At 41.9% G+C, this 18,225-nt stretch overlaps 1 protein-coding gene across 3 annotated transcripts in view; it reads right to left on the bottom strand.

Moving 5' to 3' along the window:
- Positions 1 to 18,225, bottom strand: part of ADAMTS9 (ADAM metallopeptidase with thrombospondin type 1 motif 9) — a 194,803-nt gene that overhangs the window by 168,027 nt on the left and 8,551 nt on the right. For 2 of the 3 annotated variants that reach the window (XM_069084173.1, XM_069084174.1), the window contains exon 3: positions 17,804 to 17,969. In XM_069084173.1, the coding sequence (XP_068940274.1) occupies positions 17,804 to 17,969 (166 nt within the window). Of the gene's footprint in view, positions 1 to 14,025; positions 14,160 to 17,803; positions 17,970 to 18,225 lie in introns of those variants that run through there. The other variant, XM_069084175.1, reaches the window with a different exon arrangement.

The raw sequence follows: 18,225 nt of genomic DNA, 5'->3' as shown, positions 1-18,225 counted from the left end.
AAAATATTGTTTGCCAATTACAGTGCCAATTACAAACATGGCCTCAGTCTACTTTTCCAGTCTTATGACACATTACTCCCCTTCAGCTAGGTGGTATAGTGGATAGTCCTGAGCCTAGAGTCAGCAAGTTGGAGTTAAAATCCTATCTCAGACACTAGCCATGTAACCCCGAGCAAGTCCGCCTTAGTTTCCCCAGCTGTAAAGTGGAGATTATGACATCACTTACTTTATAGGGTTGTAATGAGCTTCAAGTGAGATACTATGCTTAGCACAATGCCTAGCACATAATAGACCTTAATAAATGTTCGTTTCCTTCCTGCCTTCTCACATACTGGCCTTCCTGTTGTTCCCTATACACAAAGTTCCACCTCCTGCCTAGAATATACTCCCTTCCCAGCACTGTTTCCTCGGATCCCTAGTCTCCTTCAAGGCTCAGTTCAAAGTATATGAAGCCTTTCCTGATTCCCTCCCGTCCCCCACCCCCAGGTGGTGCCTTTGCCTTCCATTAACTGTGGCCATCTCTCTAGGTGCTCCTGTTTTTCTCATAGAAGGTAAGCTCCTTGAGGGCAGGGACTGTTTCACTCTTGCCTTCATATCTCCAGTAAAATGCTTTTTATTTGCTTGATGAGCTGAAACTGAAACTCATTCCTGTGTCACAACGGCTCCACTAAAAACCACAAATATGACAAAATCGTACCCTCAGAAAAACATTAAGGAAACTGAACTATAAAGAACAAGCATGGCTTAAGAGTACAAGAAGCTCCTTCTGCCCTGTGCAGAAGCGGGGGCTCACCAGGGTTTTACAGGTACCTATCTTAGACTTTTTTAATGTGCTGATCAATTATGCCAATTCCTTTTTTGTCTTTTGTAGGGGGCAGCTAGCTCTCTTCCATCAGAATAGAGCACTGGCCCTGGAGTCAGGAGGACCTGAATTCAAATCTGGCCTCAGACACTTGACACACTTACTAGCTGTGTGACCTTGGTCAAGTCACTTAACCCCAACTACCCTCCAAAAAGCAAAAAACAAAAAAAAACATATATATATATATATATATATATATATATATATAAAATTTGTTATGGTAAGGCTTTCTGGGAGGGGAAGGAGGGATACTGGGGGACAGTATGGTGATGCAAAAAAAAAAAAGACAAAAACCCACAACCCAAAAGACATGAATGAAAACTTATTTAAACAAAACCAAACCCCACGCTAATAGATTTCTTGGCCATTACTTACTAGTGCTTGAGCTATACAGAGTGGTATAGTAGGTATCATGCAAAATTTAATAGTCCAAAGGCCTGGGTTCAAATTCTATCGGTGACCCATGAACTGCATGCCCATTTAAGTCACAGAACCCATCTCAATCTCAATTCCCTATTTATAAAATGGAGCTAATAATACCTGTGAATGCCTGCCTCTTGCAGATCTGCTGTGAGACTCCATGAGGTAATCTATGTAAAATATTTTACAAATAGTGAAGGGTCATACAAATGTCAGTTATTAATATGGTCCCATAGGATTTAGTATTCTAGAGTGTGTCTCTGGATATGGCTATAGTAATAGACAGAACCTTGGAATCAATATGTTTATGTATAAATACATACATATACATTCATACATACATACATATATATAGAGAGAAGAGACAGACACAGAGACAAAAGAGAGGTAAGAGGCAACATGGTACAGTGATTACAGGGCTAATCTTGGGATCCAAAGACCTGGGTTCAAGTCCTGCCTCAGACACACACACACACACACACACACACACACACACACACACACACACGTCTCCAGGGGCGAGTCACTGCACCTGTGACTTCCCATACTGGCTGTTGATGTTATTTGTCACCAACCCTAAGTGACCCCATTTGGGATTTTCTTGGCAAAGATACATTTCCTTCTCCAGCTCATTTTATAGATGAGGAATTGAGGCAAACAGCGTTAAGTGACTTGCCCAGGGTCACACAGCTGGTAAGTGTCTGAAGCTGGATTTGAACTTGACTCCAGGCCCAAAGTTCTATCCACTGTCACTAACTGCTTCTTCCATACTGGTAGTTCTCTATATAAATGAAATCATAGTTTTGGACCATAGAGATAGAGATGGGGAGGAGAATGATAGAAATATCATATAGAGAGACATATATAAATCTACATATATACACATGTACATAGATTATGTATACAATACTAACAGACAAATTTTGAAATATTTGATTAAATTCAGTCAATGCATGTGAATATATATTTGTATATTCACATACAAAAATCATCACAAGGGCAGCTAGGTGGCGCAGTGAATAGAGAACCCGCCCTGGAGTCAGGAGGAACTGAGTTCAAAATTGTTAACTTACTAACTGATTAGCTGTGTGACCTTGATCAAGTCATCTAACCCCAATTGCCCTGCCCTACCCCTCAAAAAAAAGGAAAAAAAATCATTATATATACATATAAAAACACATCAATATAAGCAATATATTTATAACATATTTATGTATAATATAGATGTATATGAATAACATGTTTATATGTCACATAAATATTACATTTGTTTTATTTTATATAACCATATATTTATCTTATTTTATATAACTACATAAATATATACATATAAATATAACTACATAAATATATATTTATTTTATATAACTATATAAATGGCAACTACTATACATATATTTATTACCTATTCACAGTGTCTTGACTGAATTCAATCAAATATTTCAAGTATTTATCTCTACTAGTACATTTAAAATGACTGCATAAGGCACTGAACTTAGAGTCAGGAAAACATGAGTTCAAATCCTGCTACAGACTGTGGGATCCTGCTCTCGTCCCTTCTAGCTGTAAATCTATGACCCTATAAACTGACAGACATTGGTTTTTGACTCTAGTATATTCAATGGGATGCCCCTGACTGTGACTCTGCTCTGCTTATGCTTGGATAAAGTGAGCGTGAACACTCAGCAGTGCTTTCCTTGGAGGTAGGAGGGAGGCTTGTTCTTTCCTAGGAAGCTGTAATCTCCACCGTTGGTTGGAGTGTGTTAGTGCTTCCAAGTAACTCCATCAGTTCCTGCATGCTGACCATGGTCAATCCGCCTGCTGCTGGGATTCCCAGCTGCCCACAGCTTCATCTCATGGCTCCAAGCTTCTCCCGGGAACCCCCCTCCCTTCCCTTCCCCAAAGTCCCTTTGTACTCTCTGCTTTCACTGACCCCACTGAGCTAACAGCTGCTTGGGAATCCTGTGGGTGTCCATGCTTAATATTTGGCCCCGCGGAGGTGTGTTGGCCTAAGTTCTAATTCTGTACTGGCATCCTGGACACATTCCAGCCTCTCCCTTTCACTGATCTCATCCCATCAGCTGGCACTTGGTAAGTCTTATGTATGGCCTTGGTGAACCCCTGAAGAAGCTAAAATAGCTGAAATTCAATGCTTAGACTATGTCCAAGGTTTCATTTTCATAAAGAGGGCTTGGTGGACCCAAATGAACAAGGCTTTGCCCCCAGGGTACTGTCCTGGGCAGTGGGCATCCAGAGAGTCCTCTTGCCCTGGGCCCAAACACTCAAATCTCAGGGGAGCTGCCCGCCCCTCTCCTAGAAGCTGGGATTGGCTTATTGTCTGCATAGTTACCTCCCTCTCTCCTCCCTTCCTGCTTCCCCCCCCCCAAAAAAAAAAAAAACTTGCCCTTGCCCAAGGAGAAAGAATGCCTCCTCCTGGCTGTGTTCCCATGTAAGAAATTACAGAACAGTCTGGCGATAGAAACCTGCAATTTGGTCTGGAGCTTAAAGCAGCTCTTGGAGCTTTTCAAGAACGAACATATCTATTGCACAAAGCAAGAAATCTCTTACAAACAATTTCCCTCATCTATAGGCTGAGGATTGGTTTATACAAAATAGACTGAGTGAAAGCTTGGCTTGTTCCAGCGTCCCTGGCTTTGTTGGACACTGAGGGTGCTAAGGATGCTGATCCCTGCTGATGGTCTATTCATGAGGGGCTAGGGTGGGACAAACTGGAAAGCCCTAGTTTCAGATGGTGGGTCTCCATTTCCTCATGTGTAAATTGAGGGGTGTGTTCCAGATGACCTCAGGTCCTCTCCAGCTCGTAATTCAGAGCCACAGACCATTTCCTACCCCTAAAATGTGTAGGCTTAGGAAAAGACAACTTCTGCTCATGATATTTGGGGGCTGTGAGCACCTCTCATGCATCTGTCTCAAAAGAACGTTAGGCTCCAAAGCCTGTTCGAGCTCCTTCAAACCGTCCAGTCGAACCTGTGCTCTTCCCTGCACCACAAACAACAGCTTCAACTTTCCACACTAATTGATACAGAAAGAAAAGTCCCAAGTCACATGACCAACTGTGACCCATGACTGTGGCCATTATTCTCAGATACAGGCTTTTTTTTTTTTAAGTTTTCATTTTATAATTCAGAAAACCACTAGCTGACCTGTGCAGAATAAAAAGCATTGAATAAGTATTCTGCACCTGGGGCTTAGGCAAAGTTGAAACTGTAATTACATGCTGCCCACCCAACACTCCCTTCAGGTTCGTCTCCTTCCAACTTCCATTCCTCTGCCTGTCAAACTGTGCTACCAATCACCCCATTTCACCTGAACATTGATTTCGGGGGTGGGTGACTTGCTTCTTGGAAAATGTAAAAGTCACATTCCTGAAATAAGGTCAAGACTTTCAGACTCTGGTCTCAAAAGCCAAATATTGGGAGTCAGTCAGAACAGATTGAATTATTTTTCCACACTGGGAGGCCCAGACTTTCCATTTCTTTCTACTGCAGCATCTCAAATTGTAGATAACAACAAATTCAAAGCTGGGTGTGATGTGGGTGATAATGAGCCTGGAGACCTTTAGCATCTATTTCTTCCCTTTAAAAGATTCTGACTCAACAATAACACCATTTATTTGCCTCTGATTTATTCTTGAAATAAATTGAATATTAAAAACAATTCCCTGGATTTCATGACACTCTTTTTCTTTAAAAAAAATGAAGGCCTTTTACATGTTTCTCGAATATTCTGTATTACTTATCTTTGTTCATGCATCTCCATCAACAGAATGTAAGTCCTAGGAGGGCAGGGAATGTTTTTGGTTTTGTTCTTTTTTTCCCCACTGTGCCTGGAACATTTTCTTTGTTCATAAGACTGAACTTGTGATGTCACTTATGTGAGTCCCTTATGCCCATGCAGGTGAGCAATAATCTTAGAGAGTTGCCTTGGGGGTAGAGAGAGTTGAATGACTTGCTTAGAATCAGACACTCAGTAGTATGTGATCTCAGTGGGACTTTGAACCTAGAACTTCTTGACTCTGAAACCAGCTTATTTCTACCCTCTTCTAACTTTCCCTCTTTCTGTGGATGGCACCACCATCCTCTTCATCACACAAGCTGGCAATCTTGGTGCCATCCTCCCCTCTCCCTTACCCCACCTCTCTATTCTGTTGTCAAGTCTTGTTTCTCCCCCAATTCTTCTCTCTACTCACACAACCATTACTGTTGCAATAGCCGTTTAATCATTTGTTTCCCCATCTCCAGTGCCTCCCCACTCCATCCGTCTTCTACTTATCTGCCAAGGTGATTTATTTAAAAGCCTTGGGGTGACCAGGTCACACTCCTCCTCAATGAGCTCCTATATCTCCCTGTTGCTTTCAGGATCACTATAAACTCCTCTGCTTGGTATTTATGGCTCTTTAAAATCTAGTCCTTTCACCAAACCCTGAAATCCAGCTTCACTGCCTTCCCTGCAGCTCCTTAGAGCATAACAACTCCATCTCTGGCCCCTGGTGCCTATTGTTAGAATGTTCTTTCTGCCTGTCCACTTCTGCCTTGTAAAATCCCTGGCTTCCTCCAAGATTCAGTTCAAGTCCCATCTCCAACAAGAGGATTTTCCCAGTTTCCCCAACAGCCAGCGCCTTCCCCTCTCACACCAGATTGCCTGGTATATATTCTGTATATATTTTCTCGGTATCCTCAATGTTTACCTCAATATCACAATACCTGAACACAGTAAGTGCTAAATAAATTCTTGACTCACCTAGTAAAAAAACAGGCACTTAATGAATACTTTAGATTTAATTTTTATTATGATTTGTTTGTTTTATAGTTTGCTTATCCAAAAGCCTAGGCCAGAGGACAAATTTACCTCTGTTCCTGGATGACAGGTTGCCCTAAATGCTGTGTAACTTTCAAATAGTCATCCAGAGCACTTTGATGGAAAGAGGGTTCTAAGTGTCAATGTTTAAAGGTCTCCTCTTGCACAATTAAAGAGACCTTGAGTTTAGAAATCAATGTGATTATTCCTCCTCACTAACAAGAATGTATTTTCTGTGATTTCTCACTTAAGAAGATGTTCTTCTTTAAGATATGGCCTACTGGGGAATTATCAGAAAGGCCCTAGATGGGTCGCACCCACTCAACCCCAAATATCGCTTCTATCATCAGGACGAGATACCTGAAATAGCCCCCCCACCGTTGCTCCCATTCCATGGCGACCCAACTAAGGTAAAAGATCAATTTTAGAGTGGGATTACTGAGCTGATATTGTGGTTATCTGAGAGGGACGGGATTAGCAGGGATCTGTTATTTTACTCATCCCTTCATCTTTGGCAGGAGGCAAGGAATGCTGGGAGCTAGGACAGCAGACAGGTAGGTGTTGACATGAGAAGGAGCAAAGGCGCTAAGCCTTGGGTTCATGGGATAAAGTCAGTCAGAAAGAAGAGCGTATGCAGAGGGAATTAGCTCATTTTGGGGTGAGGAAACTGGCTGGGGAGCGGGGGAAAGAGAATGGGAGAAATGGGAAATCGGGGGAGGGGACATTGCTGAAAAAAGGTCCTGGTTTTAGGAAGTAAGGGTTCTTTTTTGTTTCCATTTCAGATTAGAAGCTAAGCCCTGCTAGGTCTCAGAATATGGCTTTTTGACAAGTTCTGGTTTTGTTTTTTAATTCTTGGGGAAGAGAATTGGAGAAATTCCAAGGAGAGATGGGTTTTCCCCACTGTTAACAAAATAGAGAAATACAGTCAGCATCAAGTTAATTCAGACAAAGGGGGAAAAACCATACAAGGCCCCATTTGTCTTCCTTGGAATTACCCTGGTTCTGGCTTCCACTTCTCCACTGGCTCTGTTCATGGAGTTCTGGTCTGGGTTTGGGGGTTGGGGAGATTACACTCCAAAAGGTGCCAGAATGAACTATTTGGTCATTAGAACAGCCACCTGACTGTGATGATAAAGGTGAATCAGAGGAAGAGGAGGGGTCACCTGCTTACCAAGGCTGAAATCAGAAAGCAAACAATTGCCCTATAGAAAGGAGAATAAATGATTAACTGAAAGTCTAGTTGAAAAGTGGTCAAAAGGAAGACCAAAATAAAAGGAATTAAAATGGAAATACAAGAAAATGGATTGAGGAAAAAAACAAAATAACAAACCACAGAAAAAAATTATGCCACCAATATAAAATCAGTACAAAGAATATAATCTCTGTGAGGGCAGGGACTGATTCCTTGTCACTTTTGTATTCCTTGTATCTGACAGTGTCTTGCAGCGAAATGTTTTTTTTAATCTTTATTCATAGCGGATGATCACAGATTTGGAGTTGGAAAACACTCTAAAAGCTAATTCATCCAAACTCTCATTTTACTTATAAGGAAACTGAGGCCCAGGGATTGAACTTGGCCAAAGTTAAACAAGACTCATATAGGTAGCAGAGATGGGGTTTTAACTCCACATAACTCAGAGGTTCAGAAAACTGGGAATTCATTAGTCAAGAATTGGGAAGTATTGATTGTACAAATTCAGACTGAGGCAAAAATCGTGACATAGCTCAGACCCTGGTACTGTTGGCCAGCATCCTCATGCCAACTCCTGGGTGTCCTTTTCTCTCTTTCCTCACCAAGAACACTTGTCCTCAAAATTTATTTGCCTTGGTCCCAGCTCTATCAATGTGTCTTCTCTAATAAACTAAGGGAGAAACAATTCTCTACTTTGTCATTCTGCCTCATGTGTAACGACAATAATCTGCCATGGGATTAGCACAGTACCCTGGTGAATTGAAGAGTGCAGGGTTTGGAAATCTGAAGACCTGGGTTCTAATCTCAACTCTCTTAGTCCTCTTAGGCTCACTACCTCCTTTATTTATCCTAGCAATGAGATCTTTGTAAATTCTCTTACCTTCTCTTAAGTCTCAGCTTTCTAATCTGTGAAATGGACACAACTTGCTTCAGAGGGTTATCATAAGGCTCAGATGAGACACTGCATGTCACAGGATGCCTAGAAGACTTATTTAAAAGTGCTACATGAATTCAAGTCATTACCACCTGTTTAAGAGGAAGAAGATGCCTGCTGGAGACATACTACCAAAATCTAAAGGAGAGAAGTTTGGGGATTTTTATTTTGTATTTGTATCCCAAGCCCCAGCACAGCATTTGGCAAATAGAAGGTCTACAATAAATGCTTGTTGACTGATTAATAATAGTGAGACTTTCTGGCACCCAGCTATGGCCCGGAAATCATAACACTAGAGCTTTAGGGTTAAAAGAAACTTTCAAGATCCCTTGACATTCAACCCACTCTTTTCATCAATAAGGAAACTAATATTCAGAGACATTTAGTGGTTCAGAGATGGGCAGCTAGGTAGAGCAGTGGTTAGAGTACCAGGTCTGGAGTCAGAAGATTCATCTACACAAGTTCAAATCCAGCTTCAGAGACTTACTAGTTGTGTGACCCTAGGCAAGTCATTTAACCCTGTTTGCCTTGGTTTCTTCATCTTTAAAATAAGCTAGAGAAGGACATGGCAATCCACTCCAGTATCTTTACCAAGAAAACCCTAAATGAGGTCACACACAGTCAGATATGACTCAACAGAAGTGGAAAATTCATATAGGTCAGAAGGAGCAGAACCGAGATCTAAACCCAAGGCCTTCTGATTCAAATCCAATTCTCTTTCCACAGTACTCTCTCAGATTAGATACAGGGCTAGGGAACATGTGGCTTTCTAGGTCCTTGGGTGTGGCCTTTTGACTGAATCCAAGTTTTATGGAACAAATCCTTTTATTAAAGGAATTTGTTCTGTGAAGTTTGGATCCAATCAAAGGGCTGCACTTGAGGACCTAGAGTGTCATGTGTGGACTCAACACTGCAGGTGCCCCACCCCTGAATTAGAACATACCAGACTTAGGCCCAAGGCAACCCTGAGACCTCTGCATTCTTAAATATGTTCACTACAGGAAAACCAATAAAGCAAGCACAAATGAGGCCTTTTTTTTCTTTAGAAGCAAAGATGGGATAGATTTAAAAAAATTAAATAAACTGAGGAAGGCAGGACCAGTGGGAAAGCAGCATGGGTTTAGATGACCTGGATTAGACAGAGCTGGACCCAGTGAGACCATCCATCCATCCTGACTCTAAGGATTATAATCAGTGTGACCCTAGGCAAATCACTTCCTCTCCCTGCGCCTCAGTTTCCTCATCTGTAAAATGAGGGGATTGGACTAGGTGGTCCTTGAGGTCCCTTCCAGCCCTAGATCTAACTAAAACCCTTTGATTCTGCATCTCAACGTAATCATTCTTCAACACATGCACCTATTGCATCATAAGCTTCTAGAGGACAAGGGAAGTCTGTTCACTCATTTTTTTGTTATATCCCATGGTGCCTTGCACTCTGCAGGCTCTTAATAAATGTCACCTGAATGGACCTCTACTAGAGTAAGCATAGCAAGGTGGGAGCGTTAGGCTTGGGAGTATGGAACACCTGGGTTCTAATTCTACCTCTCAAGCTTACTAACTGTGTGATGATGGGCAGGCCATTTCAAGAGCCAATCAGAAATCACTTATGAAGTATATGTACTCAACAATGTCCTATGTGTGCTGGGGACACAGCCAAAAATGAAACAATCTGTGCCTCTAACCTTTCTGAGTCTTAGATTCCTCACCTGTAAAGTGGGGATATCAAAACCCACAACAGCTACCATACAACGATATGGTTTTGTGACTCAAATGAACCACTGTGTATAAAATGCTTTTGAAAACTACTGTGAAGTATTCTATAAATAGAAGCTTAGAAATGAAACTATACACATATGAGAAAGATCTCTCAGAAAGCTGCCTTGCCCCACTCCTTTACAGAGGTGTGTGTGTGTGGGGGGTGATCTATGGCGGCATCACATACATTGCATATAATGCCAAGTTTTTTTCAACATATTGATTGATTTTGCTGAATTTTTTTTCAATTCTTTTTCTTTTTAATTCTTTGTTATAAAATCTGATTATCTGGGAGCAGAGGGAAAATCAGGTGATGTAAAAAGAAACATCTCTCAGAGATAAAGAAGGGGTAAGGAGATGGTGAGAAGAACACTAGATTTGGAGGCAGTGGCCCTGGATTAAAACTTTTTCTGTACATATTTAAAAAGTGCTGGGGGTGGCTAGGTGGCGTAGTGAATAGAGCACCAGCCGTGGAGTCAGAAGGACCTGAGTTCAAATCCAGCCTCAGACACTTAACACTTACTAGCCATGTGACATTGGGCATATCACTTCACCCCAACTGCCTTGCCTTCCCCCCTCCAAAAAAAAAAACCCAAAAATGCTAATTAGCACAGTACCTGGCACATAATAGGTAGCAGCATAGTGCCTGAAACACAGTAGGTCTATAAGAGTGTGTTCCTTTCCCATCCCTGTGTGACCTTGTGCAAGTCATTGTCCGGAACTCAATTTCCTCATTTGTAAAATGAGTGTGTGATTTGGGGACTAGACGAGAAAATCTCAGAGGCCCCTTCCATCTCTACATCTATGCTCTTAGGTTTCGAAAGAATCTGCAAACAGGGTTTCTAGGGTTTCTCATCACTATTTCCTTTGTACTTGGGCCATTCTGATTTGTTCCTATTGATTGATAGACCTTCAAGTGTTCATCCTGAGGTCAGGGGCCCAACCATCCAGTGAACTGGTCTGTGGCCAGGCAGGTTCCTCAACTCTTCAAGTACCTTGTATCACTGGGGCACTGCCTGTAGGATAGAAAATTGGAGTGGGGGGGGGGTTAGCTCATCTCCCCCACCCTGCAAAAAAAGTCTTGGATCCTGCCCCAGAAGAGGACAAAAAATATTTGTTTCAGTGAGGGAAGTGACCACTTAGCTGATGGGAGGAATCCTTGAGTTACAACTTCTCCCTTTCCCCAAGGATTTCCCTAAAATGAGCTCTCCAAGTGACAAAGCTATTTCTTTGGGGGACTATATCTGTTGCAAGGAGTTGGACAGATCCAAGCTGCTGGGGCTACTTCCCCACCCTACCCCCACTCCTTCCCCCACCTTAGAAATAAAACCCTGGTAAGTAATATTCATTTCCTCTAAAGTGAAGCTTGGGAAGATAAATTCTTCTTCCCTCCTTGTTATTGCTTAGTTGTTTAAGTCATGTCTTCCTCTCCATGACCCCATTTGGGATTTTCTTGGCAAAGATACTGGGGTGCTTTGATATTTCCTTTTCTACCTCATTTTACAGATGAGGAAACTGAGGCCAACAGGGTGAAGTGATTTGTCCAGGGTCACACAGCTAGTGTCTGAAGCCAGGTTTGAACTCATGAAGATGAATCTTCCTGATTCCAAACCCAGTGCTCCATATACTATGGTGCCACCTAGCTGCCCCTTTGTGGCAGGTCCCAACCTTGACCTTCCTTCCATCCATCCATCTAACCATCATTTGTTAATTTGTTAGCACTTGCTAATTACGTACTATGGGCAAGGCATACTGTTATGTACTGAGGATAAAAAGTATAAACAAAACCAGGCCCCACCATCAAGGAGCTTCCATTCAAAAGAAGTGAAGCTCCCAAGCTCAACTGAAAAAAAAAAATGGTCTGTGGAACTGACCAGCTTTAATAGGCTTTTTGTTCTCACTAGCAATGAAGAAAAAAGGTAAGGGTATAGGCAGAATAAAGATGGATTTCTCCAAAGCCTTCTCTTGAATACTCCAATGAATCTGTGATCTCACCAAGGTAGATACTCCCTCCAATGAGTCAGACAGCAATTCAGCCAAGCCTGCCCAAGCCTTCTAACTGGGCCCATTTAAAGGAGGTTTTGTAGTATGGTAAAAAGAACATTTACCGTCCTCAAGGAAAAGGACCCAGGTTCATATTCTGCTTCTGATGCATACTGCCTCTATGACCTTGAGCAATGTCATCTCTCTGAACCTCAGTTCCCTCGTCTTTAACATAAATGTTGAACTCTATGGCCTCTGAGGTCCTTTTCAGTTCAAATGGTATGATTCTCTGATCCCAAGATCAACACACAGGGGATCTGGTCTGCTTAACAGGCTGGGGGGCAGAAGGAGCGGGTCACAGTGCAGTTTTGGCTTTTTTTGCCTGGCATATAATTGGTAAGTGTTTAATAAATACGAATTGACTCAAAAAGCAAGAATAATCATGAAGCACACAGCTCATCTGTTGGTTTTCCTCTAACTCTTCAAGACATTAAAAAAAGGAAATTCCCAATAGAATGTAAGCTCCCTGAAGGCAGACTTTTCTTTTTGCCTCTATAACCTGAGGACCTGGCACTGCAGTACTTGTGGAATAAACACTTGACCCTGAATGGTCTTAATAAAGAGAAAAATCCGTCCTTGTTTGTAGAGGTAGAGGATTATGGGTTTGGAACATTATGCAAACCATCAGGGTTGATTGATGTTTTAGTTAAAAAATGGAATGTCTTGTTAAAAAAAAACCTCTTTCTTTTTGTTCTCCACAAAGGATAACTCTTTGGGGAGAAATATATTTGGAAATGGTGAACAATAAAGAGTAACAAGAAAAATAATTATAAATTTAAAAACATATTTAGGCTCCATCAAAGTAACATTAATTTTGGATTTCACAGGATTACAGATTCAGAGTTGGAAGAGACTTCAGATCCCATGTTCCCCCCACTTCCCTTTCTTATTTCATAGGCAAGGAAAATATAATTGAGGACAACATTTGTGACTTGCCCAAAAGACCTCAGGGAAGTAGAGCTGGGATTTGAACCCATGACTTTTGACTGCAAATCTTCCCTTTTTCCAGTAGACTCTTGGTACCAGGTCACATGTCTTTCTCACTGATTTAAAAGGTCCAAGTCCTCCAAAACTCAGGACTAAGTAAAGAACATAACTCTCCAAGATGCTAAAAGATTGGAAACTCCTTGAGAGCAAGATGAACTTGTTTCATTATTTGCATTTAATGTCTGGTACATAGTTAAAACTTAAAAGAACATTCACAGAGCCCTTACGTTCTACTTGGCTTTCTGATTGACTGGAGGACCAGCTGGAAAAGGAATGGTCTTGACCATCTCCTGTGTTTAGCAGGAGGCAATTTACGAAAACAACAGCAGACTCTTCCAAATGGCTCATCTCAGTTGACCATTTGGCTTCCCTGCTGGGGGTGGTATTTAGCCAGTCACTCCAATAGATGCCCCATAGCCTAAGAAGCATGAAGAGGGAAGAGGACCCTCCCTGCCCTTGAGAAACTTCTAATCAAAGGCAGAGGACACAAACACAAATAAATGCACATGAACTTAAGGGACTATAAGCCAGATACATAAGCAGCTACAGCCATGGAGAAACACACACGTCATATGAAGGGGATCAGGGATAGGAGGAACAAGACAGGAAGACCATAACAAAATTAGGCTTCGTGGTCTGGTGGAGCGAATCCTGAAAAGGGAGACTATTGGTCCAGCCCTGGCTCTGAAATTTGTTGCTTATGGGACCTTAACAGTGAATCATTTTACCTCTCTGAGCCTCAGTTTCCTTCTCTGCAACATGATGGGGTTGGATTCAACTGTGCCTATCCTCGATTTTATCTCTAACACTCTACAATGTCACAGAAAAGAGAAAGACACAAAGAATTGGAAATAAAATGAGCACAGGAGAAACAAGGAACACTAGCTTAACCCTGCCAAGGGGGAATCCCCAAAACTTAACAGGTTGCCAGAACTCGACACATTCCATCCCTGATGAGTCTCCCTGGGAATCTTCCCACCCCCCTACTATTTTTGCTCTGTGGGTAATGGCTACCTTGTTTCAGTGGTTTCCATGACCTGCTCGTCCGTCCCTTCGACGGCTGCTGATGGATTGTGCCATATTCCATGGTTCTTTCCAACTGTTCTGAGCCTCCTGCATCTGAATTCAAAGAAGGGGAGCAGAAGCAGCTGGAAGAGAGAAACCAGAGTGGCATAGTCCAGCAGCAACCTTTGGAAGAACCATTCAAACTGGCTAGGGGCGGGGATCCAAACTGGGCTGGGTTCCTGATCCATTTCCTAAGCTAGGAAAGGTCAGGCCTGCCTCACTGGTCTTCAAAAGACCAACCTCCAAGAGAACCCAGGAATGGGTTCTGTGGCTGGGAAGGTGGCATTGAGCAGTCAAAGGATTTGGTATTTGAACTCATCCACAGTTTGAACCTGGATTCTCTGACTCAAGAATGAGACCTCTTTTTATTATACCATACTGCCTCCTTAGCCTAATGGGGGGACAGAATCATGGGCAGGCACTTTGTGTCCAGGCACCAGAAGAGCGCCTGGCACACAGTAAGTCTGCAATAAATGCTTACTGAATCCGAGTGGAGGAAGTCAATGATGAATCAGTCCCTCTATTGACCAGAATAGTAAAGAAGGCCAAAGTGTCTACTCAGGGCTTTAATTTATGGTATCTTTTCATTCATGTATGGGCCTATTTCATTGACCCTGAATTCCCAACCTTTTGTTTTAAGGGGGAAATGGGTTCTTCCCTGGGTTCCTAAAAATCATGCTTAGAATAACTTTACAGTCAATGTTCAGCTTCTGCCCTGGAGATGCTTATGAATCCCCACTGACTGACACAGTCCAAATTATAGAATTTAAAGTAACAAATGATAACTTTTAAATAGTCATCAATCATGCCCCAGAGCCTACAACATCCTACAACATCCCCCAGAACAACAACACAACTACACAGAAAGAAATCCAATCACTTTTTAGAATCCTGTCAGTCTCAGAGGAGAGCATGTCAGTTCAATAATAGACAGTAAGGATTCACACCAACCTGACCTACTTTGAACACATGGCTTTCATTGGTAAACTGAGGTTTCCCTGATATGAAAGCACTTCCAAGCACTTGTGCCCTACTGTATGTTTAAACAATGGGTCAAATGATGCAGGAGCTGCTGTAGATTTGGGAGGACAAGAAACAAAGGCCCACTCAGCAAAGGCCTGCTCATGGTGGCCACGAACATGAGGGTTCACCATATTGAGTTAACTCTAACACACCAGAAACTGGTGGTGTTGCTTAAAATACTTTTTGTACCAGAAAAGAAACAGGACAAAGACTTTTGGGTCCCTGCCACTGAGCACAGGAAAATCTAAGTAAACACATTTTTTTTTTCCTCCAAGCATGTCCAATTTAGTCACAGTAGCATAAACAAAGTACAAGAAAGGGGGGAAGATGGGAAAACCCTACAAGGCCACAGGATTTAATGGATTAGGAGGATAACTTGAGGGCAGGCAGCACCCCAAAATGAATGGAAAAGCAGAGTTTCCTGAGATAACAAAAATGGGAAGGTGGTATGGGGAAGTGGGAAGGGTGCTTGATTAAGGGTCTAATGATCATAGATATAGAACCAGTAGAGACCTCACAGGCCATATACTGCAGAAACTCTTTACCTTACATGTGTCCTGGACCCCTTGGGCAGCAGCCTGATGAAGCCCATGGGCCCCTTTCCAGAATAATGATTTTAAATACATAAAATAAGATACATGTGATTACAATGGAAACCAATTATATTAAAACATAACAAAGAAAATGTTTTTTCTTTATCACCCCACAAGTTCCTTGAACCCAGGTTGGGAACCCCTGATTTATTCCAACTTCCTTATTTGTACAGATTAGGAAACTGAGGCTTTAAGTGGCCAAAAGCAGGATTTTAGCTTAGGTCTTCGGACTCTAAATGCAGTGTTTTCTTGTATTGTGCCATGCCACTGTTGACTTGCCTTCAAATCCTGGCTCTTATTACCACTAGAAACTAAGCCCTGTTAGAATATAAATTCCTCATGAATGGAGACCATTTAATTTCTTGCATTTGTATCTCTAGTACCTAGTACACATCAGCATTTTGTAGGTACTTAATAATTGCTTGTAGATTGATTGCTTGTGCAGTCTCGGAAGGTCAAATTACTTAATCTCCCTGGGACTCAGTTTCCTCATCTGTAAAATGAGATGGCTTCTGAGGCCCTTTTTAGCTCTTGACCTATGACCTCAGTGCTTCTCGGAGCCTTTATTTTCCCATGTGTCATATAAGAGGGTTGAACTGTATGACCTGTATGGTCCCTTCAAACTTTAATTCTATATATATCTCTACAATCATATTTGGGAAGTAGGAAGCCAGGGGATCTTCTGTAACAAATTAAGGGAGAGATGTGAATAGCATTTATTTATAGAGACAATTTAGATCATGGACCCTTTTGGCAGTCTGGGGAAACCTATGCTTCCCTTCTCAGAATAATGGTACTAAATAATTGAAGGAAATGCTCGATTTTAGAGCTTAGTAAATGTAAAGATGTAATGTTTTTTCTCATCCAAATTCATGAACCCGCAGAAATCTGCTGATGGATCCTCCCCCAGCAAGACCATGAGCTCCTTGAGAGCATCAAGAATTTTTTGTCATTTTTTAAAATATCCTCAGCATTTAGCATAAAGCCTGGTACATTTTAAGGTACTTAAAAATTCTTGTTGATTGTTATTGAGAGGTTAAGAACCACTGATTTAAATATTTACAAATGTAAAGATAAATGCCCCACAATGTAGGACAGCAGATAAGAAATGAAGGCCTGGCATAGAATTCCTGGTTAAAGAACACAGGGCTAAGAAAAGAGCCATCAGGGTCTGAACTTGTGAAAGGAGGGGAGCTTTGTACTACAGCCGCCAATGTTGGGAAGATACTGGCTTTCTTGTTTAGTTGTTTTTAGCTGTGTCCAATCCTTGGTGACTCCATTTAGGGTCTTCTTGGCAAAGATACTGGAGTGATTTGTCATACCCTTCTCCAGCTCATTTTGCAGATGAGGAAACTGAGGCAAACAGGGTTAAGTGACTTGCTGAGGGTCATATAGCTGTGTCTAAGGTAAGATTTGAACTCAGGTTTTCCTGACTACAGACCTGATGCTCTAATAACTTTGTCACCTAGTTGTCCAAAACACTCTAGTACTTAAAAGCAAACAAACAAACGAGCAAACGAGGAAGAAATAAAAATCTGATTCACAGTCAAATATACAATCCATAGGCTTGCCTGCAATCATGCTTCCTCAGACAACAGAACATTAACTGCACATCAGTATAAAGAAGACAACGTGTCAACAATTTGAAGGGATTGGGGAGAATGTCAGAAGCAAGGTTCTTTGGGCTGATGGAAAGGGACCATTTTCATGGCTGATACAGCATCATAGTTGGAAATGGATAAACAAGTATGAAATCTGATTTTTTCAGGGTCAGGTGCACAGCCACCAAGGCAAGGATCTATGGCTTAGGAGAGAAATCCTAGGGAGCTACTTGGGGCCCCTAGAGTTAAATGACTGGCCCAAGATCACAGAGCTAATAAGATCTAGAATTCAGATGTAAAGCCAGGTCTTCTGGAACTATAAGCCTCTCTCTACTATGTTGCTTCTGTAAATATAAAATAAAATAAGTTTCATCAGGAGAAATTGAGGGAAATTGGACTATAGAGGCAGACTCCGGTTTCAAGGGCCAGGTATCTATCTTGTAAGGGACCTTTGGTGATGAACCACATCAGAGGAGTCACAGTTTACTGCCAGGAATTCATTCAAGTTACCTTTTGTCTCACAGGTGCGTCTTCTGGCGGCCGAGTCTTGACTAGGAGCGCTTCGCCGATAAACAACATGGGGCTTATTGTGCTCATCTTCTTCATTTTCTTGGTCATCCAGAAGCAGCAGTGGCTCTATAAAATAGTCCCCATCGTGAGACCGGAATGTGCCCAGCTGAGAACAAACAGGGAGAGAGAAGCGTTCGATTTCACCTCAGTCCACAGCCCACAAAGAGCCAAGCACAATCACTGAAAAATAGAGGCCGTCTCTGAAAGCAAGACCCTTCCTAGGTTTGCTTATGGAAATCGACAAGGGTCCAAAGCAATGAAATAAAAGTTTGCTCAGGCAAAGACTAGCTGACCATCTGCCAGGTAGGGTCTAGTGGGGAGTTCTTTCATCTGCCAGGTAGGGTCTAGTGGGGAGTTCTTTC

This window comes from Petaurus breviceps, unplaced genomic scaffold (assembly GCF_028583685.1).
Source record: "Petaurus breviceps papuanus isolate PSGF00001 unplaced genomic scaffold, PetGlider_PUasm1.0 174, whole genome shotgun sequence".
Taxonomy (NCBI): Eukaryota; Metazoa; Chordata; class Mammalia; order Diprotodontia; family Petauridae; genus Petaurus; species Petaurus breviceps.
The sequence above is the reverse complement of the archived record's forward strand: the minus strand, read 5'-3'. Positions and strand labels throughout refer to the sequence as shown.